At 39.5% G+C, this 26,090-nt stretch overlaps 1 protein-coding gene across 1 annotated transcript; it reads right to left on the bottom strand.

Moving 5' to 3' along the window:
- Positions 1-7,916: 7,916 nt before the first annotated feature.
- On the bottom strand, positions 7,917-24,655 carry LOC124268125 (protein BTG1-like). The gene is made up of 3 exons (XM_046703145.1): positions 24,566-24,655; positions 23,759-24,254; positions 7,917-8,415 (listed from the first exon to the last, which is right to left on the bottom strand). Exons 2-3 carry the CDS (start codon positions 24,067-24,069, stop codon positions 7,917-7,919), a joined length of 810 nt encoding a protein of 269 aa, XP_046559101.1. The 5' UTR covers positions 24,070-24,254; positions 24,566-24,655.
- Positions 24,656-26,090: the final 1,435 nt, after the last annotated feature.

Raw genomic sequence — 26,090 nt, 5'->3', positions numbered from 1 at the left:
CTCTTAGGTAGTGATTAGCAAATACCATGTTAGATTTCCAATAGCATCCTTCCATAATCGTAGTTCAAGGAACAGTTACCGCGGTAGGGCTTTAGGGTAGAGGCCAGTGCCCCTGATCTCATGTGGATTTGATGCTGTTGGTGGGTCCAAGCCTGCTGCCTTGTAGGCACGGAGAATGACAGTCCTTATCCAAATAGATATTGTAGGTCCGTGACACTTCTGTTTGATTCGTAGAGGCTTATAATGGGATGAATAAACGCTTGAGAAATCTTCTCCTTGTTTTGGATCGTCAGAAATAAACTTTGAGCATTTTTACCGACACAGTGATAGGTCTTGTGTATCTTGTGATCCGAGAATAGAGGATAGCCGGATGTGGAATAATCTGTCTGGTTGGACCTGGCAGTTGATTCTTTGCAATGAAATCCCATCTTAATCCGAGGTGCGCTGTGTTATGATTGTCATCAAACTGTATCCTCTCTCTAATCCAGAGCTGAATTTCAGACATTCTTGCTGCTGTGGCTAGCATGCCATAGCAGAAACAATGTTTCTGTGAGAGAAATTCAAAGTTTGTCGATTCCAAGTGGTTCATAGACTCACCGTGAGGTGTTGTAACACTACATCTGTGATCCTGTGGGCGCGGAACTTCCGCTTTGGTCCTCCAATCGAAAGCTCAGAGTAAGGCCAGTAACTCTGGAGATCTTGGTTGGTCAATTTGACACCCGCTCTCATGGTGATTACAGAGCTAAGCTGCAAGATATGTTGATATCGCTGAACCTTTTAAATGTTTGTTTTGGCGAGGTAACACAAATAGTCTGCCACTTGAGGTTGTGGAAGCCTCTCCTTGCTGTAAACCCTTTCTTTGTTGCATAATTTTCAAACTGTGCCACTTGTCGCCGCATTGCCACGAAGTTGAGTAACGTATGGCAAGCTGACTGCTTTGTCACTCTGGCAGAATATCCTCTCTTGTTTAAACACATTTGTATACAGTCCATACGCAGTAGTTGGAACATTGCTGGGCTCGCACTTGTTTGGTGTGAGGATGAATTAACAGGTTTATGCGCTTTGGGTAGCTCCAGTGTTGGTTGACCGATTTCTTGAATTAGTATGGGAAACCACGCTCTGGCCGGCCAGTAGGGCTGTACCAAAAGTGAGTTGTAGGCTCTGTGTTTGTCTGATTTTCTGTAATACTTGAGGTATTATTGCTGGCGGGCGGAAACGCCAGACGCATTTCGAGGCCTTCCCATGATAGACTTAGAGCCGCCCTCGCTGCCCGCTTGGGGGGTCTGGGACTGGTGACACCTAATGTCGGTAGCTGATTGTTGAATCGCTGCGGCTTAATAGGTCTATTAGCGGCGCCCTAATTGCTTGATTATCTGTGCAAAATTTCCTCGTTGATCATCCACTCTGTCGGTGATGGTAGATGAGGCCGAGAGAGAGCCTGCTAGTATATTTCTGGTCTGGAATGTGCACTGCTCTGACATGTAGATTTAGATCTTGTATTAAATCAACAGTTGAAAGTTTAGGTTCAAAAGGTTCATCGATCTCGCTTGAGCCTTTCGCTTGTTTATGTAGAACGCCACTGTCGAATTGTCTGTATGGATCATTAGGGCTGCAGATTTTGTAGAAATGTGCTCCAAATGTAGAATGGCGCTTGATTACAGCCATTTCTAGACTGTTTATATGGAGTTTGCATTCTTTGCTGATTCCATAACCCTGATATCGCGGTGGTTGGTGAGATGAGCCCCCAACCTTGGAGTGACGCTGCCTACATACAGATGGTTTTGTATTCCTGCTCTGCTAAACAAATCCCTTCGCAGACATTCGATTTCTTCTTGGTCCACCATAGTAGATGTGGTCTGAGATGTTTCGGTAGACTGGAATGGTTGTACATCGCTGAGATGCTTGATGAGGACCTGTAGGGGACGTGAACTGTAATCTGCCTGTGACAGTCATGTCTTGGGCTGATGTGAGAAGACCTTAGCAGGCTCTGCCATTGTCGCGAGTGGTAACGGAGAGAGTAGAGCTGGTGGAATGGTCTGTTGTATCTTGAGCCAACGGTCTTCTGGTACCATATCATACGGTTATGATTTGTGATGAATCTAATACCTAGGAACTGTAGGTCTCGGCGATGGTACTAGGGTCCGACTTATGTAAGTTTACTAACCAACCTAGTTGTGTGTAGCTTCTTTATGGATGTAATTTAACTGTAGTTTGAGACGAGTGGATCTTGATCTATTTGTATCCCCGGGCCGCCGTAGGTAAAAACGACTATGCGAGCTCCCTTTGACGCATGTAGAAATTTGATAATCGGCTTCGCTATCCTCGGAATAGCCAGTACAGGGGCTGATGATATTCAATGGGAGTACTTTCCACTGGTAATGTAGCCCTTCTAGAGTAAATCGAGGGTATTTCCTGGAATCGGGATGAATGGGATGCAAGTAGGCATCCTGTAGATCTATGCTGCCCATGTAGTCCATAGGATCTAATCATCTGGCGTGAATCCGAGGTAAATGTATCATGCTTAAACTTCTCGTGGTTTGCGTGAGATAGTTCTTGCTGAAAAGCTCATGTTGTAGATGAGTCTGTATTTCTCCTCGCGGGAGTTTTCTTGGGAACCAGGAAAACTGGGGAGTAGAAACCTGGTCTCGACGCTTGCTTGATCTATTACTTCTATGGCCTGTTTGGATAGGGAGGATGAGACAGCCTCTTTATCTTGGTAGTTGTTGGCACTTGTAAATCGAACTTGGGGGGTTTGATTGTCAGCGGAGGCTTGTCCTGTAGAGGGATACGTAAACTGTGTTGAATAATGTTGGAGACGAAGGATCTTGCAGTATTCCCCAGTTTTCCCAGGTGTAGTTGGAGGCGCCCACCCACTTGAGTTGGTTGTACTGGAACGGCTGGGGGTGGAAGACTCCAGTCGCTCAACCTGTGTTTCAGCTGCCTATAATTAAGTGGAACCTCTGCGTCCTGCCTCTTCCTGATCCTCCCTATAGTTGCCATATGGGCTTAATTTAAAAAGAATCTTTACCTCTAGAGCTGGCTATCTTCCTGTCTCTTTGCTCTTTGTAGGCCCGTGAACTTAGATCTGCCTGAGTATCTTTGTGAAGTCTGACGAATGACGCTTGGCTAGTGTGTCCATCGATCTAATCATAAGGACTTCCCCTGGAATCCTTAGAGACTTCCTTTTGGCTTAATCTTGTCGATTTCTCCGCCAAAGATGGATGTTGTCGCACCACGGGCTGTATAAAGTGGGCTGTAAAGTTCTCCCCAATTACAGGAGGCGCAGGAGGCCTTGACGACGAGCTAAGGTCAGTGCTGCTGAAACAGATGTAAGATGATCCGCTAAAAACTGCTGATCTTTCTTTGCATAAGTAAGGCAGAATAAATCATTCTATCATCTTCCGCCGCCGTGGAATCCCGAATCTAGTAATAAGAGTCTCATTGATCGCCCTAGATCTATTTAACCCAAAGAACATAATGCCTCGGCCATGGTTTCTATATGAGCCAACTCTTTTGCCATCATCATCCATCTTGTAAATCTTGTTCTTTACATCGCTGATGATCTTATAGTTCTCATCGATGTCCTGGGCCTTGTAGAAGGAGTCCATGTTAGCGCGGAGAACTTCTTGGCTTGAAAGTTGGGTAGATGTGGTATCTGAACTTTCGTGAGCTTTCTGGAAAGCTGCATCTAGATTCTGTGGCACTGCCGCTAATCGGGTCGATCGGGGTAGAGTGATTGCATCTGGATCATCTTCCTTCATCAAATACGCCTGAGCTGTATTGCCACTTTTAGATGGTGATGTGAGATCTAGGTTATTGACCATCCAATACCGTGATCTCTGCATCAGAAAATATGATTCCTCCATCATCCTCAAAACCATCATCATTAATAAATTGTAGATGCTCTTCGACTTCGTGTAGCTGTCTGTATATCTGATGAGGTTTGTGGCATCTAGTTGACTTGTGCTTCTATGTGGAGATCTGATGGGTGATCGACCTGGTGATGAACGGAGTGGAGATCGCCTATGGGATGATCTTCTCTCGAGACTTGTGAGGTGAATGCTTGATAGCTTCGCTGCTCTTCGCAGTCCCTCGATGTTCTTCTAGACGATGAAGATCTGAATCATATGTCCTTTCTTCGAATGCCTTCGCTAAGCTTCATTTGCGTCCCCGTCCGGGGATCGATGATATGACCTTCGCCAAGGCTTCCGTGATGTCTGATGGTCTGAGTCCATATCTAGAGATGAAATCGAAGATGGTGATGATCTCTCCCGCTAAGGCCTTCGCCAAGGCTGCTGTACATCTAGGTCCTTCGTCAAGGTGGTGCGGACTTCCTTCGCCAGCGAAGGTGACATCGCCTTGGCTGCTACGCTGACGGGGGTGCCTCTGGGTGCTGTCCACGCTGGAGCCTTCGCTGGTTGCTCGACCCTGCTTCATGCGCAGTTTGTAGTGGTCCTCCATGATGTTCATAATCTGCCGCATCATGTCTTCTGGGATGATCTAGGCGAAGTCGCCGGGCGCCTTTTCTGCGATGGGGTTCACATCAATGACGCCTGACGCCGGGTGTAGAGGCATCAGGCTGCATGGAGATCTCTGCAGAAGTCACAGTCGCTGACACCGTCGCCTTCTTCTGCCGTAAGTCGGGATGATTATCGGCTGATCATCGTGAGAGGCCCAACTCTGCTGCTGGAACGATCTCGGCTGAGAAAGTTCTTGCTGTCTTCGTAGATTTCCCTTTGGAAGTCTGGCGCTGCCCTGGGTGTCCTCAATCTGGCATGCTGAGATTCGCACGGCGAGGCCCTCTTTAGACTTAGTCTGCAATGACGGGATGTCTGGGGAGGCCGGTCGCTTTCTTCGAGGTAACGGATCATGCGTCCACGCTCCTCTGCCGCAGGGGTCTCTAGCAGAACACCAGACGGAGAGGGTCGACGCTAGCAGCTGACTGGAAGGAATATCTGACTCTCTGCCATGTTTTGCCCTTTGTTTATGCGTGATCTATCTGCAGCACGCCTTAAGACGCAAAGATGATATTTATTAAATGCAGAATGAGATAAATTAATGCAGTAACTGCAACGGAATTAAACGCGACACGGGCGAGAACAACTAGGGCATATTACATGTGGATCGGAGGCAGAAAACGTAATCTACAAATCGTTATAGATTTTTCATGAACGTAAAGCTAGCTGAACAATCACGTAATACACGGAATAAACAGTAGAAATACGATAATTAATCAATACAAATAGTAAAGGATACTAGCTATACCTCTATAGTAACCTATGAGAGGTAAAACTAAGAGATTATCAAAGGATATGTGTGTAAGGAGACACAAGGCTCTCACATCCTGCTCACTGGGCTAAGAAGGAGAGAGTGAAGCACATGGCCAGAGGGTGGCTTACACCTTTTCCGCCAGGGGAGACAAAGGGGAGCAACTCGTGGTGAGTACCAATTAGTGATTTTATTTTGAAGGGAGCTTCAAATAAGGAGATACAAGTGTTCCACTATGTTCAAGAAGAAGAAGAAGACAAGCAAAAAGAGCATGAGTCAGGATAAGGAAAAATTATTGTTTTCCTCTTGAATAGAGCAGCAATAGAATTTGTTATTATGTAAGATTAATATTCATATGGTAAAATTGTAATTAGGGGTGAAAACGGTATACCGCGGGTATTAGTAGAACCACTGTATTTTGCCTTCCGGTTCGCATACCCGTGAATGCAATCCAAAAAATCGGTATTTTCAGTTTTCCTACCGGCCATTTTATTAACCTTTTGAAACCTTTTCTAAAATGTCTAGAAATCGAATTATTTTGTCAAAATCTATGCATTTCTTTTCTTTTCTGCATTATGATAGAATCTCATATACTGAACCTAAACTGACCAATCGAAGGCCCTGTAATTTAATAATAATGCACTGTGCTGTGGTAAGAGCCGCACGGTTTCACCCTGAATTGTAATACTGTACACAACACAATGATAAAGTTCATCATCAGAGGAAATGAATGAAGCCCCAAAACACATCTATCAAGTGTCTATGAGTCAAACGGTCACAATTTAAGTGTACCGGTTTATCGACCCCATTTGGCACTACCAAACTTACATCATGGCAGAAGGCTTACAATGCTACTGGCAAGTTAAATAGAAAGTGGAAAAATTGGCTATAGGAGTAAGTTAGGACAGGGGAATGATAGTATTGACAGATGCTGGTTCTGTGATTCCAATAGTGGGAGATCTTTGATAACTTCCAGTAATGTACTAAATCCTGCCACCGAACCTTATTGGGCCAACCCCTGTGTCTACCTGTACTGAGAACCACACGCTGTTTCTGCCAAGGAACATTAGCTGTCAAGTTTGGACATAGACCTCAACAATATCTTCAAAAGGGTAACACCAAACATAACAGCTGTGTTTCAGGTGACATGAAAAGACCGGGACCCCGATTCACAAAACATTCATAGAGCTCGGCATTCATAAGTCAGTGATAAACTATGGAGTTACGACAGGTCTAATGTTATGAACCCTTTGTGGATCATAAATGAAGAATTTATGCGATCATTAATTTTTATATACTATTTCTAGGCTAGAACAACTTGTCCTGTTTTTAGTGAACAGTAGGGCTGGGACGATTCACCGATACATCACGATACATTTAAGTTTGATACAGCTATCGTATCGTCGACTGGTGTATCGATACAAAACGATACACGACTTATTTTAAAAACAATATTATCTTAAACATGTTAAAGTACTTATCTAGAGAAAAATATGCAAGTATGATAGAGTTAATTGTTTGTTTATTACAATAGTGTGATTGTTATACACAAATACCTTGAAATAAATCATTTTAGATCTTAATACTGTGTCATTCTTTCAAGGTGTATGTATCGTGATACGTATCGTACTGCAGGTAAATTATCGCGATACTTATCATATCATGACTTAATGTATCGTCCCAGCCCTAATGAACAGCAAACCTACCAACCTCTAAACCATAAACAAAATATTTTCAAATGTTTATGAGCGTCTCGTACAAAAAATGAAATTAACTTTAAATCAATCCTATTCAATGCTTTTCCTTCCTGACCAAAATATCAACCAAATTCATTTGCAAAAAATGAATTAACAATCATAATCAGCTTTGTTTTTCACAAAAAGACTATTTCTCAGTCAGTCATTCACCTGACACACATCTGTTTGGGTGGCATGACATGGGCACTGCCTTCAACAGTGAAATAAATAATTTAGAATATGTACATGCAAGTGCCGTGGTTGTGGCACACGGCCAGAAAACCCAGAAAATAGTGTCAGAAATTAGACATGAAGGTCTAGGGCTCCTTGTCAAAAGCCCAATAAAAGAATAATTCAGGATCCCCATGATTCAAAGAATAGCAGCAAATTTCAGGGACACTGCTAAAAACGCTTCCACATCATTAGTGACATGTCAGTTATCAACACAATCATATGCATACACAATCATATAAGTTTCAAAGGAATATAAAATGACAAGTTCAAATATCTTTTGAGAAATTCTTTTCCTAAATTTTGAAGCCATTAATTTGGGTTACAGACTTAAAGTGATGACCTCATTAGCCACTACAATGGTAGACACGGTTAGTCTACTCTTGCCAAATTAAACAAACAGACTGGGGCTTCAAGAGATACAATTGTGAAGCTTAAGTCTCAAAGATAAAATTCAATTAATTAAACCTTTAAAAAAAAAAAAAATCAACATTACTGATCATTCACCACAAAGACCATGCACACATAGAAATGCTGTCTGCGAAGGTTTTAACTGACAGTCTTCAAATCTTTCTGCCAGTGGAAGCGATCGTTGTTGGGTGGCACTCCTTGTCCTAGCTTGGGATGCCCATGTTTGTAGTTAAAGCCCTTGTTGCGAAACTGGTATTCAAGTTCTTGTTCTTAGCGGGGAGAGTACTGCCCGGCTTGCCAGGGCTTGAAAACCCATGGGAGGAGGGGAGGGGAGGGAACACTGAAATCTGGGGGGATGAACGGTCGACCATTGTCCAGTTGTCCAAAAGGCTGCCTGTTGTTGAAATTGTTAAACTGTTGCTGCCGTCTGTGATTCTGGTTAAAGAACTTTTTGTTGCTGTTGTTGCTGCTGTTGTCGACTGGTCTGGTGTCTCTGTCGGCCGAGGTGTTGTTGTTGTGGTTGTTGGTGAAGTGATGGTTGTCAGTCTGTGAGACAGGGCGGCTGTTTGTAGGCACCTGCCATGACTTGGGTTTGTCCAAGGGCTTGGAGTTGGAGTTGACACGAGTTGTGGTGATGTTCAGCTGCTTGTTGTAGAGCTCCTTGGCCTGGAGGATCAAGTCGGACACATCCAGGGTGTGGGCCTTGTTGTCAAGTGATCCGTTCTTCATTGTTGCAACCATGCAATAGTTGGCTTTGATATCACCAAACCTGGAACATGAACATCATCATTAAGTGAGTGAGTGAGTGAGTGAGTTTAGTTTCACACCACTTTAAAAAGTTTTTTCAATATTCTGACAATATCATGACAGAGGACACAGGAAATGGGCTTCACACATTGTACACATGTGGGGAATCGAACCCATGTCTTCGGCGTGACAAGCAGACGATTTAACCACTAGGCTACCCCACCGCCCCTCATCATAAAGATTCCTGAAATTCTCTTGTAAATGTCATCAATAGATCAATGTTTATATGGCTGGCTAAGAAGATAATCGGAAACATCGATGATGGGAAGTAATATTAATGATTATCATGATTATCGATATAAAAATTGTGTCACTGATAATATCATACATATACTAATGTGATGAAATAGAGCTAAGTGACTCACACAATGTACAAAACTACCTCTTTATTCACAGTCTTCTTCATAATTATGTTTCATTCATAATCTATGCATACATTTCTTTCAGACCTTTTTGCTTAAAGTTTCTTCTCTGATATATATATTGATAATTAGGGGTGGGTATTGCAGAGAATTTTCATATTAAGATATATTGTGATGCGAAAGCATGTATTGCAATATATTGCCTGAAGTATTTTTACACTTATAATCAGGGCAATGCTTGATTTATAGAACAAATGCACAGCAAAATCACTATGCTTGATTAAGCTTTAATAACAACTTTTATTCATGATTAAAAATAAAAATGTGAATAATATTTGGCACAAATGAAAAAGGAAATATCCGAAGATTTCCGAGTGTTACGAAGTTTTCCTCGAATGCAAGTCAAAATACCGGTTTTCGATCAGCGTATCGCTAATATGTATCGCTTTTCATGTCTGAACCGGTAAATACCGTAAACCGGGTTATATTGCACAGCCGTTATTGATAATAGATTTATTTCGCTAACGATTACTGATCTCTTAGGACCTATATCTATATATGTTTGTCTGTACTTAACAGAAGACTGACTGACTGAGTTTAGTTTTACGCCGCTTTGAGCAATATTCCAGCAATAAGACGGCGGGGACACCAGAAATTGGCTTCACATATTGTGCCCATGTGGGGAATCGAACCCGGTCCTCGGGCGTGACGGGCCAACGCTTTAACCACTAGGCTAACCCACCGCCCCCTTAACAGAAGAATACTAAACAGAAGTATACATGAAGAGATCCACTTTCTTATTATTAGCTCACAATATCAAGATCTTGAGCTCAACTACTGAAAAGAGCACAATATCAGCAGAGCTCCAGATAAGATTTAGCTCATGTGGGGTACTGTACCCACTGTATTTTCTTGGAGTGGGTATTATGAATGTTGAGTGGGTATTTCATGTTCTGTTACCACTTCTTTCAAATATGTGTGTATTTCAGTGATTTTACTCACCTAAGTATTATGTCATTGAGTAAGTTTACTAAGCAGGTATGTCTGCCTTATGTCATACCTAATCAAAACCAACTTAAATATATTGGAAATGATTTCATAAAAATCACTCATCCTGTACTGACAAATTAGTTCTATACTAACAGTACAACTTGATAGCAATCGATGTCTTTTTCATTACGCAAGTTTTATTTTTCTAAATATATTCCGATGACGTATTTGTTTTAAACTTTTTTGTGATCTAACATTTTAAATGCGTAATTGGTACACAACAATTATTTTTCAGTGTGTAATTGGAAATTTTCTAAGCGTAATAACACGGAGACACAGCTTATCAGGGCCTCTGACACTTTCCAATGAAAAGAAGTTTATACATATAATGGATCTAGAAAGGGGCTGGTAAGGTGAGTTTATTCTTGGATCTAGTCACCGCCTTTTAATAGAAACAGGCAGATATTATAGAATTCTAAAAATGAACGTGTTTTCCCTTTTTGTACTATACCAGTTGTCGAGGATGAATTTCACTTTTACCTTGATCTGCTGATCCAGTCTCATACCTCAATATTTTCACTTCTTTCCAACTCATGAGAAAATGGTCTTGTTATTTTGCTCCACTAATCATAACCAGAGATACCAACCCTATTTTGTAATACTAGAGGTAAAAAAGTGTAATTTGGACCCAAAAGTGTAATACTTCTCTGCCGATCGCTTCAACATGGTATACGTTTTCCACGAAAAGGAAGATTCTAGACAGAAACACATGTGACCAATCATTATGAAGCTCCATACATCGAAAATGGTAGGTCATGTGACACAAAATACTTAATTCCTTGCAAGTTAATTGGAATGAGTGCGATGCTTAGAGTAAGCGATTCCTATCCAGGGCTTGATTTAGTGCTTTGTTACTTGCACTGGTGCAATCCAATATTACAAAATACAACCTAGCTATGAGGCTATCTTACACAAGGTGCAAGTGAATTGTTGAGAAATAAATCAACAATAAATGTAACATATGCATAAATATGCCAGCCCATTTTTCTTCTAAACTTGAATAGCTATGGCAATGAAACATTGCTATTCATAAACACGCCCTCGCTATGACAGCTCTTGTAAACAGGGATTAGCTGTGTCTCAGTGTTGCTATGGTTTCATGGGTACTACATCACTGATTAAGGTTTATGTGCACCAAAACATTGTAACACACTACGTTGCAACTGGAATTTGGCTGGTGCAACTAGGTCTTTATCTTAGGTTGCACCTGGTGTAAGTAGGTTAACACCTCTTAAATCGAGCCCTGCTATCGGGTGCAAGGCCATTTCTGCACCCCTGCACCTGTGCGTTACAAAACACTTCCCTGTGAAAATTTATCCATGTTATTGATTTTCATAAAACGAGTAGAAAAGCCGTAATTTCCCAGATTAAGTGTAATGGCGTAATTTAATGGTCAAAATAGCAATAATTACGCCTAAAGTGTAAGGGTTGGCTTCTCTGCATAACATATGCAATAATCTGGCAATATATATATTTATTGCGGCTCTGAAACGTGATTCCTTTTTTCAAAGGAATATCTGTGAAATGATCTCTTAGTTTACATTAATGTCCTTAATGTAATGGTATTTATATACAGCTCATATCACAATTGTACTTAATCATGCTCTGTACTTGTATAATGGGCCGGTGGCCCCTTTACTGGAATAAAAGCAACTCAGTATAATAAATTGTGAAAATCAGTCATCATTAGCAGAATCTATTTTCAAGGCCTCAGCTGTGAGACAGAAGTACCTCATCACCTGATGGAAGGGAGATAACCCATTCCACATAGTTCATCACCGGTCATCATTGTTTGATGACTTGTCACTTTCTATGTAAAATATTATGCACTGTATCATGTAAATTACATTTTGAAATCTTGAGTATTATGTATTACATATTCTGTACAGAGCTCCACCAAGAATATTGTATACTGTTTGTACCCTGAGCCTAAGGCTCCTAATACTGAATGAAAGAATTGAACTGAATATCATACAGGGCTCAATTTAAGAGATGTTAACCTACTTGCACCAGGTGCAACCTAAGATAAAAACCTAGTTGCAATTCAGCCAAATTCCAGTTGCACTGATTTTATGGTGAAATGAAAGAAATGTAATGAAGGAAATATGCTTTTGAGTTATTTAGATGTTTTATTCAGAAGTTTACCCACTCAAGAATTGACCTGCACCTGGTGCAAGTTAGAATAATAACTACGCTGCACTTTGTAATATTGGCTAGCATCAGTGCAAGTAACAAAGCACTAAATCGAGCCCTGTCATAGCAAGCCATAATGCAAGGTTTTACCATGACTTAAGGTGGGGATCCAGGGAACCCTATCTCTACATGTTACAGGTCCTTGCCGGTAACATGAGGGTCCAATAAAGTACTGAAATGATGTAGTGTACATCCCAGGTCCAACTAATGTTAGGAATTGGTTAAAAATCTCATAATTGATTACCAACCGATCAATCTTTGAAAATAATTGGTTAGCGCCATGCATCAAATGGTTATGTTTGTTAATGCACAAAAAATAAAGAAAAAAAAACTTGTAGTTCTTTTTCGGGTTTTTTTGGTGCAAATTTAAAAAATGCATTTACAAATTTCACATCTTTAAAGGATGACTAGTATGTTAAGGAGATAAATTTCCAGGAGTCTTTAAGATAAGTTCAAGCTTGTAGTGCTTATCAAATGTAACAGACACAACCAACCTTGTAAAAATATTGTTAATGCAAACAAGTGACCAAAAAATTGTTTGTGTTCGATTATGCGAAAACATGATCGATTGCTTGGTCGCTTTTAGTCACTGGGCGGCCAATCTTTGATTATTTCAATTAATCAGACCACCTCTAGATCCAACCTGAAAGACCTCACCTTACCAGCCCCTCCACCAATATCTATTAATATTATGCCACACTCTTTTTATTACTTGGTTTACAGACTTTTTTACAGCAATATTCCTGTCGGTGGGTGGTAAAAATTTTAAAAAAATATTAAATAATTGCTATTTCAGATTTCTTTTTCTAGATGACAGTCAAAAGAAAGAGTAGCCTCCCTTTACCTATCGTTTTGTTTCAGCATTTTCACTCGGTAATCTTAATTCAGCGATTTTGTTTGTTTCAATATTCAAATTTTTATTTTGCAACAATGCTAACAGGAAGTAAATTTGAGTAAAGTAGATTCTTATATTACTTATATTGACGGCATTTAAAAAAATTGATAAATTGAAAACATTTTCCCACCTAACCTTAAGCAAAAATTATGGTCGGGCGATCCGTAAACCAAGTAATAAAAAGTGTGGCCTTGTTGAAAGGACATCAGTCCACCAAGGTTGAACCTTATCACCGCAAAACAACCAGGAACACATTAAAGGCCGAAGTTCCCACGACAACAGCCCAGAAAACAATGCTGGCTGCATCACCAATAAATCATTATCAACTTGCAGAGAGCTGAGGGCTGCCAATCCAAGAACTGACCATTGCTTTTGTCAATTGATTTTTGTGTTTTTTCCCACGACATTCATCTATTTAGGTATAATGTGATCCAATCAAGAAGCAGCAAAGGCGACTTAGGAAGATGACAGAAAGATCATGTACAAGCTCATCCCTTACATAGTCAGTTTATCAGTATGACAACATACAGGACTAACAGGCTTGGTCTTAGTTGTTTATGGGAAAATGATCAATCTTGATATTGATCAGGCTTTGTGCAGATAACGGAAGAAATCGTTTTGAGTGATTGTTCTCCATATCAGTTATTGATCTTGTTACCATTGGTTACCATTGACAAAGATGTCTGATACAGCAGTGATACATGACATACTTTCCTAAAATAACTTGTGACCTCAACGTTTTCATTAATTTATTTACTCTTGTACAGGGTTTTACATGAAGCATGATTCCTGCGTATTTGATACAACAATTTTGTAAACGATTCTCAAAACATTATCATACGAGTCAAGCTTGACGCAAGTTTTATGGGTGGCCCTCTTATTTCAGTTCAATAAAATCGATTTGATAAGCAAAAAATGATACTGCAATCATAGTTATTTTCGCGTGGGATTAATTTTCGCGCTTTTAACGCAAAAAGATTGTGCGCCAATAATCATACCACGCGAAATATTCATGGTCAAGTCATGACAAATACTCAAGTAGGAATTTATTCTCTCAGATAACAACATCAAAACAATACATAAAGTAATAGAGGCATATATATACTAGTAATAGCGATCACAATCAGCAAATGTTTGTTATCAGTTGATTGACAGCTGATCACTCGTAATCACAACATGAACAAAGCTCACTTACGTCAGTCACAAATCACAATAGTCGAGCTTGAGTGAAACCACTCTTGATCAGGTCACTTCGCTTGGAGATGTTGTCATGGGTAGTGATTATCCACAGAAGTTTAACAACACTTGTCTATTTGTCAACATCAATTGTCGATGTGGGATCGTCATTTCCGTTTGCTTCTTGCTCTTCGATTTGGCGAACAACTCCACCAGAATACCACAAATGAAACTAGTGTTTCATTTCATCTTTGAAAGTCTTGTTCATGGCGAGATCTAGAGGTCGCAACTGGTCAGTGCAACAGGCAGGCACATACACACAAACACAATGTTCTTTTTCGCCAACAGTTTCTGCACGGGTTCCACCACGATGAGCACGATACACATCAAAATGCAAAGTGCCTTCCGTTTCTTCTCGTAAGCCAAGCCGGGCATGTGTCGCTGTCACGTGGGGTCAACGACTTGAATGATGTACCTCATCATAGAATCCTCGTTGCTCCAATGTATGTCCGTTATGTGTAACATCCCAATCCTCGGGGAATTTCACTGATGGGTGACATCGGTCTGTTTTACCACCATAAATCAGTTGGGGTGGCAGGAATTCTTCAGACTTCGTGATGGCGAGAAGGGCAGTGATTTGACTCGTCACCAATTCCAGAGATCGTCACTTGTTTAGTACCACGTTCGTCCATAGTCCAGTCACCTCCAGGCACAAGCTACAGTCCAGCTTGATCCCTGTTTATTACGAGTTCGTCAGGGATATCGTGATTCTCAATCACTTTTGAGACATGATTGATGAATTCTGTCTTGATGTCTTCAAAATCAGCTGGTAGTCGTTTCACATCTTTCTTACCCTTGCGCTTGACAAAATCCATTCTACGAAATAGTGACTGGGCCCATGATTCTGTCAGCTCGATGTTCCCTCCAAATTCTTTGAGAAGCGATTTATGGCGTTTTTTCATGATTCCATAAGCAGCTGCTAGCAAAGTTCTTGTATTTATCGCTCCACCTGAAAGTCGAGTTTTTCTAACCCACTCTAATTTCTTCTTCATGTTCACCTAACTTTGGCCTTTGACAGCTTTGACCAATCGGGCGCTTGTGATTCGCCAGTTTTTCATTTGCTGTTTTAGAAAAACTGTTTTTCATTCCCCGCACTGTTGACTCGCAAACTTTTCACTTTTAATTCAGATGACAATTTTCTGGATACTTTCATCACTTCATTTTCAATTGCATAGACAGCAATTTTAGCCCAAACTTCTTCATTGTAATTGGCGTGACTTCGCGCGTTTTCTTTTTGTTAGATGAACTTGCTGACATTCCTTCCATTTTGTCAACTGGCGCTATTGGCCGCTATGGTCACTTCAAAATCACCCTCGTCTTTACAGCAATTCGGATCAGGTAATCCAGGTGTCTGAGATTTAGGAGCCTTTGCTAACCACATTTGTAATGCCATCCTGATTCCAGATTTCGGAGCATAAGGTGAGATATTGAAATTGAATCATATACACACCACGAATTGAAACAAAGACAAGAAATTCAGCCAATCAACGATTTGGCCATGTGAACAACACGTCTTCATGAACAACAAACACTACTTTATGATTTATATGTTTAATTATCGTAAGTACTCGAAAACACTCTTCCTTAATTCGTTGTCACTTGATCTCGCATATGGGACAGGTGTTGTCATGTTGACACAAGTATAATCCCACCTCTCTCTGATTGTTTTAGTAAACACGGTTCAATTATGGCGGATCGCTTTGATCATTGCTAGTCTATCGGTTAGTGAAAACTTTGTGATGGACACCATCACTCAAGTGTTTGAAATGTGCTAAAAACAACTGCACTAACAGATCTTTTGTGAACTTTCCTCAAAAATTGCACCCCGTGAAAATATATAATGATTACAGAATTGTTCGATGATACTTTGATAGTTTGACTTTACAGAGCCGTCAGATTGTTCCAGAGCACTCAGAGGAGACAGTAATCCTGGCTGGTTGAATAGAACAATGCTGATAATGATAAACACAAAGAAATATTAAAATTTTCATTACTCCCAAATATTGAAAATGACTCCCCAAAATAAATATTGTGAGTCACCATGACTCCCATTTTAAAAAGTCTGTGTAAAACCCTGTCTTGTATGAAGCAGATTGAGGAGAAAATCACCATTATTCCAGTCTCCCAAAGGATCTTTGATCAGGTTAATATGATCTCTAAACACAATGAAATAAGATTCCAGATTATGTATTTTTCATAAGTTTCTAAGAGACTAATGGTAAAATTGTAATAATTATAAGCAACTAATACAATCAATGACCATTTTCATCTATAAATATCAATAATTGATGATTCAGACCGTTACAACTATTGCTTGCAATGTTTTGTGTCCCTGCTATTTGGGCTGTGTATTGGCAAATATATTGTATTGTATTGCAAATTATTGTAATACTGGCATCTGTATTGTGATATGTATTGCAATATACTGGGAGCTAAAGACGAAAAGTGTTTGACAGTGAGTGACACTGACTGTACATGATATCCTATTTTCTACATACTGAGGCCTTAAAATCAAATGATATGGTTCCGACAACATCAATATAAAAATGGGTTGGATTGTTGGGGATTCTTTCTATTTATACAATCTATAGTATGTAAGGTACAACATTCTGTCAGCTAATTACGAAAGGAAACATCAGAGCTGAATGAAAGTCTGTGTAGAACTTAACTTAAACCATGGTGATTTCGACAAAGCTTGTTAAGTTTCAGCCAGCGTACTGATTCTCAGAAAAAAAATATCAAGATACATACTGTACAGTCTTACCTGCTACAGAAGAGATTAAAGATTCCAAATTCAAAACTTCATATTTACTAGGACATGTTATGTTTTTGTTGTAAAATGTAAATTCAGGGGTAACTTAATCATCAGCAGATAATAAGTACCCGTGAGAGTCATGTGACTATTAACCTTCTAGCTCTTCACAGACAGCTAATAATAATCCTGCACTATGACTGTAGATGTGGAGTTAGCGTAATTTAAATGGACTAATCATTAAAAATATTACAGAGATGCCAACCCTGAATCAAATGAAAGTGGAGTCAAGCCTTGCTAAAAAAATATTCCTAAGCCCTGACGTTGTGAGATGGGTTTTAGCGTGAGAGGGGGTTTGGGCCCCCTTTAATGGTGTGGGTTTGGGGGGCTTCCAATATGAAAATCTTTAGATTTAGCCTGGAAAATATGCAATTTCCGGGCATACTTAACCAGATAATTCTTAACTCAAACTAACATATTTACTAAAATTCTTTCAAACATTCTAAATTTATAAACAAATTTGAATTTTCTAAAAAGTCGGAGTTTTTTATAGACAAATCGGAGAGTGGATTTTGTATTTGAAAATCGGAGTAATTCCTCCAAAATCGGAATGGTGGGCATCTCTGAATATTATTATGTTAATATTATATTCAATGAAAGATCATCAAACTTAACATGACTAAGGCCCCACTGCTTATTGGTGATCAGAGAAACGCATGTGATGCACTACACCTCTCCAGCACAACAAAATTAGCTCTGTATAATAGGGCTGGGACGATACACTATGTCACGATTAGTGTTGGGAATTGGTTGAAATCTCATAATTGACGACTGCTTGATTACCAAAGAACAATCATCGATAAAAATTGGTTAGCATCAATTTTCAGATTTTCCTATTCAGGTTGTTATTGCAGATATGTATAACATGATGCAACTTGCTACTTTAAAGTGATGTTGATATATCATGAACATAAACCTTCTGGGGTCTTCAAGAAATATACAGTCATAACTTTTCAGTTAGTGAAGTGAGTTTTCTAAGAATTAAACAAGTTTTCAGGCCCTGACAACTTCGAAGATATGTTCCATCGTCAAGTGTTTCAAAGACTAAAACAGCAGTTCCAAAATCGTTTGTGTTCGATTATGAGAAAATGTGATCGATTGCTTGGTCGTTTGGTCACTTCAACCAATCTTCGATTATTTCAATTAATCGGAACACCACTAATCTCAATACGATACATATCGCAATATTTTACATGCGATATGATGCGTATCAAAATACATACACCTTGAAAGAATGACACAGTATTAATATTTAAAGTGATTATTTCATGGTATTTGTGTAAAACAATAACACTATTGTAATAAGCAAACAAGTAACTCTAACATACTTGCATATTTTTTTCTCTAAATAAGTACTTTAACATGTTTAAGAGGTGAGGTGAAATTGGGTTTAACGTCGCTACTGGAGAATATTTCAAGCTCATATGACGAACAAGTTTAAGATATTGTTTTGAAATAAAGTTGGGTATCGTTTTGAATCAATACACCAGTCGACGATACAATAGCTGTATCAAACTTAAATGTATCGTGATGTATTGGTGCATCAGTGAATCGTCCCAGCCCTGCTGTATAAGTTATAACAAACCCCACAAAGATGGATTAAAATTGGTCTACAGCAACCTATGACTGTTGTCACGGCGACTGACTGACTGACGCCATTGATGCATGATGTAACAGTATGGATGAGCCAGTGATATCAATTATTAGACAATCTGGTCCAGATTTGATTATTCGGACCAATAGATGCGAAACTGCTCAGTGAGGCGTTTACATAAACTATTATTATATTACAAGCTATTATAACATGACGCAGCAAACCTTTTATTCCAATTTCGGTTTGCACTTGCTCAGACATAGACCAGAATAATGGCATCTATGCAGTTCCAGATAAATCCATATATACTCACATGAAACCAGTAACACTGTGGAATGTCAATGGCATAAATGTTATATGCAGATAAAACAGAACAGACAAAAATAGTCCACATGCATTGTGACTCTTTGTGTTCTCCAAAAAACCCAACCCCATGCAATTGCAGTTGATACGTCGCTATGGTTACAGGGGCGGATACAGCTTTTTGAGAAAGGGGGGGTGTGCGCACTATTGAGAAAAGGAGAGATGCACACTTCATTTTCACCCGAGTTTCAATGGTCATTTAACAAACATTCAGAGCAGGGGTGGGGTGCGCACCCCCTCTCTGAATCCGCCTATGGGTTACGTACAAATGACATTTCAGTTCTGATAAGAAATACACTGAGTTAAGCATGTTTAGACTATGAACAGTCATCAATGGCTGATATTCTCCACTCAGGCATTGACACGGACTTCAGGCTGACGTCTTCAGGGGATGTGCACTGACGTGAAATCAGTAAATTTCCCTGGTACCATGTAACATAGACATTATGAATAGTGTTAGGAATTGGAAACCAAATCCACTATCGATTATGGGAGGACTTGTGGTGAATGATTATCGATTATAATCGAAATATATACATTTTTAATGTAATCACCAATTTTAAGTGTTTTTCCCCAGGTTTTGTCTAACTAATTTTGTCATGCACTGAAATGCATGCATGCAAGAAAGACACTGGAATTGTAATTAAAAAAATAAAATAAAAGTGATTAAAACATTAGAATGCGCATAGCTTTACACTGTTGAGCTCATGTTTGTTCGTGAATATTCATCACATTTAATGGTTATTTTACTTCATTCAAGTGTGCTTTACTAAAACAACAAAATTCTGATTAATCGAAAATATATTTTGTACAGTCAATAATTATTTTTAATCCTTCTTTCGACTGAATTTCGATTATTTTCGATCATCAGAACACCACAAATGATAAAACAAGCTGTTTTTGTTACATACAACAGTGTTTCAGCTGAATGGTCCAGTAACTTTACTTAACCCACTGGCCCTAACAAGTATCAGCTTGTCCAGTCAGTACTCATAACAATAAAAACAATATAAATGAAGCTTCTCTAACACCCACACTATTGAGAGTGGCAGCTGTTTGCAACAGGTTACATATAAATGTGAGCTATCAACACACAAACGAACTGTTTACAGATATTGTAGGTGGTGAGATGAAATGGGGTTTAACGTTGTACTTAAGAATATTTCGCTCATATGACAATGTGTATGTGTGGCTGTATGTACTAGTGGTGGTCCGATTAATTGAAATAATCGAAGATTGGTCGTAGTGACTAAACGACCAAGCAATCGATCATAATTTCTCATAATCGAACACAAACAATTTTGGAACACTTGTTTTCATTAACAATATTTTTCACATGGTTGGTTTTGTCTGTTACATTTTGTAAGCACTACAAGCTCGTTTCAAGTCATGATTGAATTTATCTTAAAGGCTCCAAGAAATTTATGTTCCTAACATACTAGTCATCCTTTAAAGAGGACTACATGTTTTTTTCCTTATTTTTATGTGCATTAACAAATTTCATAAATGAAGCTAACCAATTATTTTCGATGATTGATCAGTTGTAACAGTTAAGCCTGAATACCCCACTCAGACACATTATACTGACTCCGAGCCGACCAGTCCTGTTTTACCCATTATTGCCGAGCGCCAGACAGGGACCAACAAGTACAATATTCTAACGTCTTTTGCTATGATACGACCGGGGATCGACCCCGCAACCTTACGTTCTCCAGGCGGAGGCTCTAACCATTATACCATGGAAGGCAGTTACAAATGAGGAATGAGCTTTTATCAATATTCCAGCAATATCATGGCGGGTAACACAAAATAATGGGCTTCACACACTGTAACACTAGAAATGGGCCTTTCACACACTGTACCCATGTAGGGGATCAAACCCGACTTTATATAAGTCGGGTCCCTTTGGTCTAAATTCTTAAATTCTGTGACATTGCAAGTTGAGTGAACACTTCAAACCTACTAAGCTACCAAACCACTGCAATATTCGATTCAGGTGATAGCGAATATGAAGAATTGAATTGAATGTACAGCTACAGTGTTCACGAATGGTGTTTCAAAGTAACAGGACATAGTGTCCTGCAAGTTTCAGATGTCTGTCTGACCCAATGAAAATTCACAGGACCCATAGAATGAAATTAAACACACATTTCAGATTGAACATCTCTTATAATTGGCATTGAAATTATTAACAAACATAAGATTTATAAACAGCAAACAAGTGTCACAGGTCACATATAACAACTTCAGTCAAAGTCATTGTGAAATACAGTCAGACACTGGGGCCGGCGGGTTTTAGACTTCTATCGGACCATTGGCGAATCTGCCGGATTTGTCAGAGGGTCAGACGCTATTCGTGAACACTGTAGCTAGAATCACCAAATATGCAACTAAATCATAACAGCCTTAATATGTACTGATACAGACAAATTGTATCTTGTATCCCAGTGCTGCCTGACAACCCCGGAGTTCCATTCCCCTCCTCTATGTCCTACAAATAATGTCAACATGGTCATTCAACTTTTGTTTCAGCAAAACATTTTCCTCTGTTGTTATTTGTCCCGAGATGCCAACCCCAAAGTGTTGCAAATACAAGTTTCAAGGATCAAAATGAGCAGTTTGACCATAAAATTAGAAGTCAACTAATAACTTAAAATCACGATGGATTATGAGAAAGATAATATGACACTAATCGAGAGTGACGCTGTAATTTCACATACCTCCAACAGCAGATATCCCAAATATCAGCATTACATTTCTTATTGTCATCTCCTTTTGGCGAAAATGTATTAAATCGACGAAAACATATGTTTTGGTCTATATATATACAAATTTTAATGAATTTTCTTAAAATTAAGAAGAATTTCTAGTGCAATCGTATTGGCATAGTTTGAGGCTAAACTTTTTAGCGACTACGATAAAATCGTAGAGGTTGGCATCTCTGTTTGTCAATACACATTTGACACCTTCAAAATGTCACCGAATATTGATGTGAGCAAATCCTGTACTCTCCGAACTTGTGTGTCAGGTTCATGGTTGACAATTAACAGCAGAAAGTTTGTATTTTGAATGGCTATGGTACGTTATTGATCATGTTTGCACTGCAACATATTCTGGACATTAATAATATTAATGTTTAAGTACATCAGTGTTTGCCATGATGCCTAAAACCTGTGTATTTGACTCCCAAAAACATGTCCATGGCTCCCACAAGACACAAGGAGTCATGATGACTCCTAAATTCTTATTCATGTATAATTAGATGCAGAAAACCTGTTTGACTCCCATGACTCCCTCTCATGACACCAGGTGTCATGATGACTCCTACATTCTTATGCCCAGGGCAAACACTGGTACATCAAGAGATTGGATGACAATGTGTGTCAAGAAAAACTAAACAAAAGATTATAGGTTATGGTGACAAGTAAGTTTACACATTACCATACTGGTTATGAGGACCAAATCTAACACCACTCCTGACCCAACAGATTTACCAGTACCATGCCTAACGGATAGCCTGTCCTGTGTTATTCTGAACACAATATTTATCAATCTTACAATGACAGGGGTTGAAATAACTTTAAAATTGCTAGTGTACACCGGTACAGTGGCACATGTAAAATCACTTGCCCTAATAATTTTTCCTCTATACCGGCCGATTTTCTTGTTGATTGTTTAAACAAACAACATAATTAACATTGGAAAGTCAACTGGACATTGGTACAGCGTGATATACAAATTTGCTTGCCCGACTGGAAAAAACACTGGACTCGGGCGTCGGGCAATGGGTTATTTCCACCCCTGCCATGATCATGACTTCAGCAAAACAGAATTCTACTTAAATTACTACTACTAGCTGACATAGTCTGGTTAGTGTGACAATTAGATTTTAAGAAAATAAGTATTGATAGTAGTCCTGTTACGATTCACTTGTGTATTCGGTGACTGTATCCTTTCATGAAATTAATGATGAATTCAATTGAATTGAATATTTACCAGTATTTTTAAGAGACTGTTTTCACTTGGAACTAGTTTGTTGTTTATCTAATATCACATATATGAGAGATATGCAAAATGGAATATATCCATGCAGTAGTGTAATTAGTGTTATTTTGACAAGACCACTTATGGAACTGAATTGTTTGTAATGTATTGCTAATCGAAAATCAGGGTTCCAGATAAGGGCCGTATTGTACAGATTAAATATATGCACGATACGGTAGGAAATAATTTAGAAAACGTAGCAGATACGCACCACAGCAATGGTGTACGGTCTTAGAATCATTTACAGACTGAATTTGTTTGTTTTATTGTTTTTCCTACCTGTTTACACAAGAGTAGCAATGTTGTGGTGCATATATGAAATGAAACAGAAGCTTAATGATACTCCATTAAATTCCATTCTGTAATCGAAATGTACTCTTTTAAGTTTTTCCAGTACTCCTATATTGAAAGAATAAGGAGTACATACATACTCCTGATGTTGAAAAATTATCTGGAGCCCTGAAAAATATCACTAAAACTTTATGGTCATTGTTTTGCTTCGTGATGGAGATTAATTAACACCCACTGTCATGCAAAGTATTTGTAGTGTATTAGTTTCCTGCAACATCATCACTCGACAAGTTTGTGCATATAACTTTTAAGGGCCTTTCAGGCCTAAAACGAATTTAGGACATTTTAAGGCTAAAATGTCTAAATTTCAGGATTTTCAAGCCGGTGCAAACCCTGTCAGTGAATCATAACAATAGTGTCTACAGCTAGTTTCGACAGCTTTATCACAAATGTGTAATACTATACCTGCAGCACACTTCATTAGGATCCACCCAAAGTGTCATCTCTATGGGCAACAATGGTTCCTGGAGATTGATCCCAGACTCACAAGCAGCCCTCTCCAAGACTGGATCCACAGGTTCTGCTGGGCTGAATGTTATACATCGATACCCTTGTCCACGGGTTGGCCTTTCCTTATACCAATGGTCCCGGAATCGGTCAATCAACACTGATGACAGGCATTTTGTGAATATTTCCAATTTTCCACTGGGAAGGGACTCACATTTCTGCATTAGTCTTTTCAGAAAGACAACAGCTGCCGCTATTTCCTCTCTCATTGTTCAGTTTATTAATGTCTGCGTCCTCTAGCTCAGACATGCAGACCTCAAAAAGTGCACTCACTGGCAACAAACAATTCCCACCAATATCTTCTTGTTGGCCTGGTCGTGTTTGTAAACAAGGAGACTGTTTACAACTTGCTATGACAAGGTCAGTTCGTCTGAACAAAATCCGGTCTTGTATCCTGTCAAACCGGAACGAAAAAATGAGTATAGTGTTATAAAATACAAGGACACATCGGTATTCGGGTAAACTCGACTACAGGTCATGACTCAAATCCAGGAATTAGCTTCACGAAGTAATAGGAAAGTCTGTTCGACGATCGTTCTTATCCCGCCAGAAATAAATTCGACGTGACCCTTGTTAACAGCACAAGGTCGAAAAACAAGTCATGTCCTGTCAAATTCTGACATTAATATCACTAACATGATAGCAAAATGCAACCTATATTCATTAAACAATGTCAACATGTGCAATACATGCATAAGCACTTACCGATTTCTGTGTAATCCTCCAATAAATGCAATATTATTTCGTCTGCAGTGCTTGCCTTGAGAGGAATGTTTTGCTTGCTCGGAAAACTAGCCAATCACAAGCGAGGTCACAAAAGTCCACTGCGCGACATCTATCAAGGGAGGTAACAAATGTCTCAGTTGATGCCACTAAAAATAGCCGCTGTGGGCGCAGTGATGGGCAAGTGATTCATCGCAGTCGATCTAATTAGCAGCTGTTGATAATATGTTATACATGTCTTTTTCGATCCCAGATACGCAGTAGCCAGGATGTTAAAATGAAATGAAAGCAACAAAGTACACATTAAACTAAGGTTTTTTTAATAATCACTGCAAAACGAGGACAGTAAAATGAACTTTACATAATTCACACTGGTAAATAAGCACAGATAGCAAAACATCTCAGTATATTTTGGGGGTGCTCTGCTTACCATTTATAGACGCAACGAAGGATTTTAAAGGTCAACGTGACTGCATCCGTGGTATAGTGGATAGAGTGTCTGCCCGTAGAGTCGAAGGTCGGGGTTCGATTCCTGTCAGCGTCATGACGTTAAATGACGTTAATGGGTGAAACTCGTTTTCCGCACCGCATTAAAGGGAAATCAAAGTCGTCTAGCCATTGCCGTTTTAAGACTCGTGACACAGAACACGTTCGATTTTTTTCCTGCTTTAGATACAAGGGATATAAAGTGTTCCTTTATGTGGATATTGACGGATACCTGGAAGAAGGTTTGTTTGTTTAAAATTGTTGTTTTACGTCGCACTCAGCAATATTCCAGCTACATGGGGGCGGTCTGTAAGTAATGGAATGTGAACCAAACAAGCCAGAGATCAACAGCATGAGCATCGATCTACACAATTGGGATGCGATGGCATACGAATAACAATGATAAAAACCAAAATAAAGGTACAGCCAGTCCCACGATCTTCGGTAAGAAATGTTCGGACAAATTCTCACTCACTCACTCACTCACACCATCCCAAACCAGCGCACACGTAGACACACATCCACTCACTCTCTTTACCCAGGGGCGCACATTATCTAATCAGAACACCCCGGTCGAAGTGAGTTAGGTTCTTAAAAGCGGGAATATTCCATTTTGCATCGTCCCTTATGTTTTTTCTATTGACCAGAGTGAGTGAGCAATATTCCAGCTAAATGGCGGCGGTCTGTAAATAATCGAGTCTGGACCAGACAATCCAGTGATCAACAGCATGAGCACCGATCTGCGCACTTGGGAACCGATGACATGTGTCAACCAAGCCAGCGAGTCGGACCACCCGATCCCGTTAGTCGCCTCTTACGACAAGCATGGGTTTCTGAAGGTTCATTCTCATGATGCTAACCCGGATTCTAACCCGAACGAGATCATTATATTGTCCTCCCCGGCCACGTGGGTACAGATCCATTGCACGTCACCTAATTATTCCAGTTAGTACGCAGTGTTCGTCATTGGTTGTCTGTGGACAGTTATATGTATTGGAAAGTGGGCTTCACCCAGTGTGGG

This window comes from Haliotis rubra, unplaced genomic scaffold, assembly GCF_003918875.1.
Source record: "Haliotis rubra isolate DU_JTF1 unplaced genomic scaffold, ASM391887v1 Scf1362, whole genome shotgun sequence".
NCBI lineage: Eukaryota > Metazoa > Mollusca > Gastropoda > Lepetellida > Haliotidae > Haliotis > Haliotis rubra.
The sequence above is the reverse complement of the archived record's forward strand: the minus strand, read 5'-3'. Positions and strand labels throughout refer to the sequence as shown.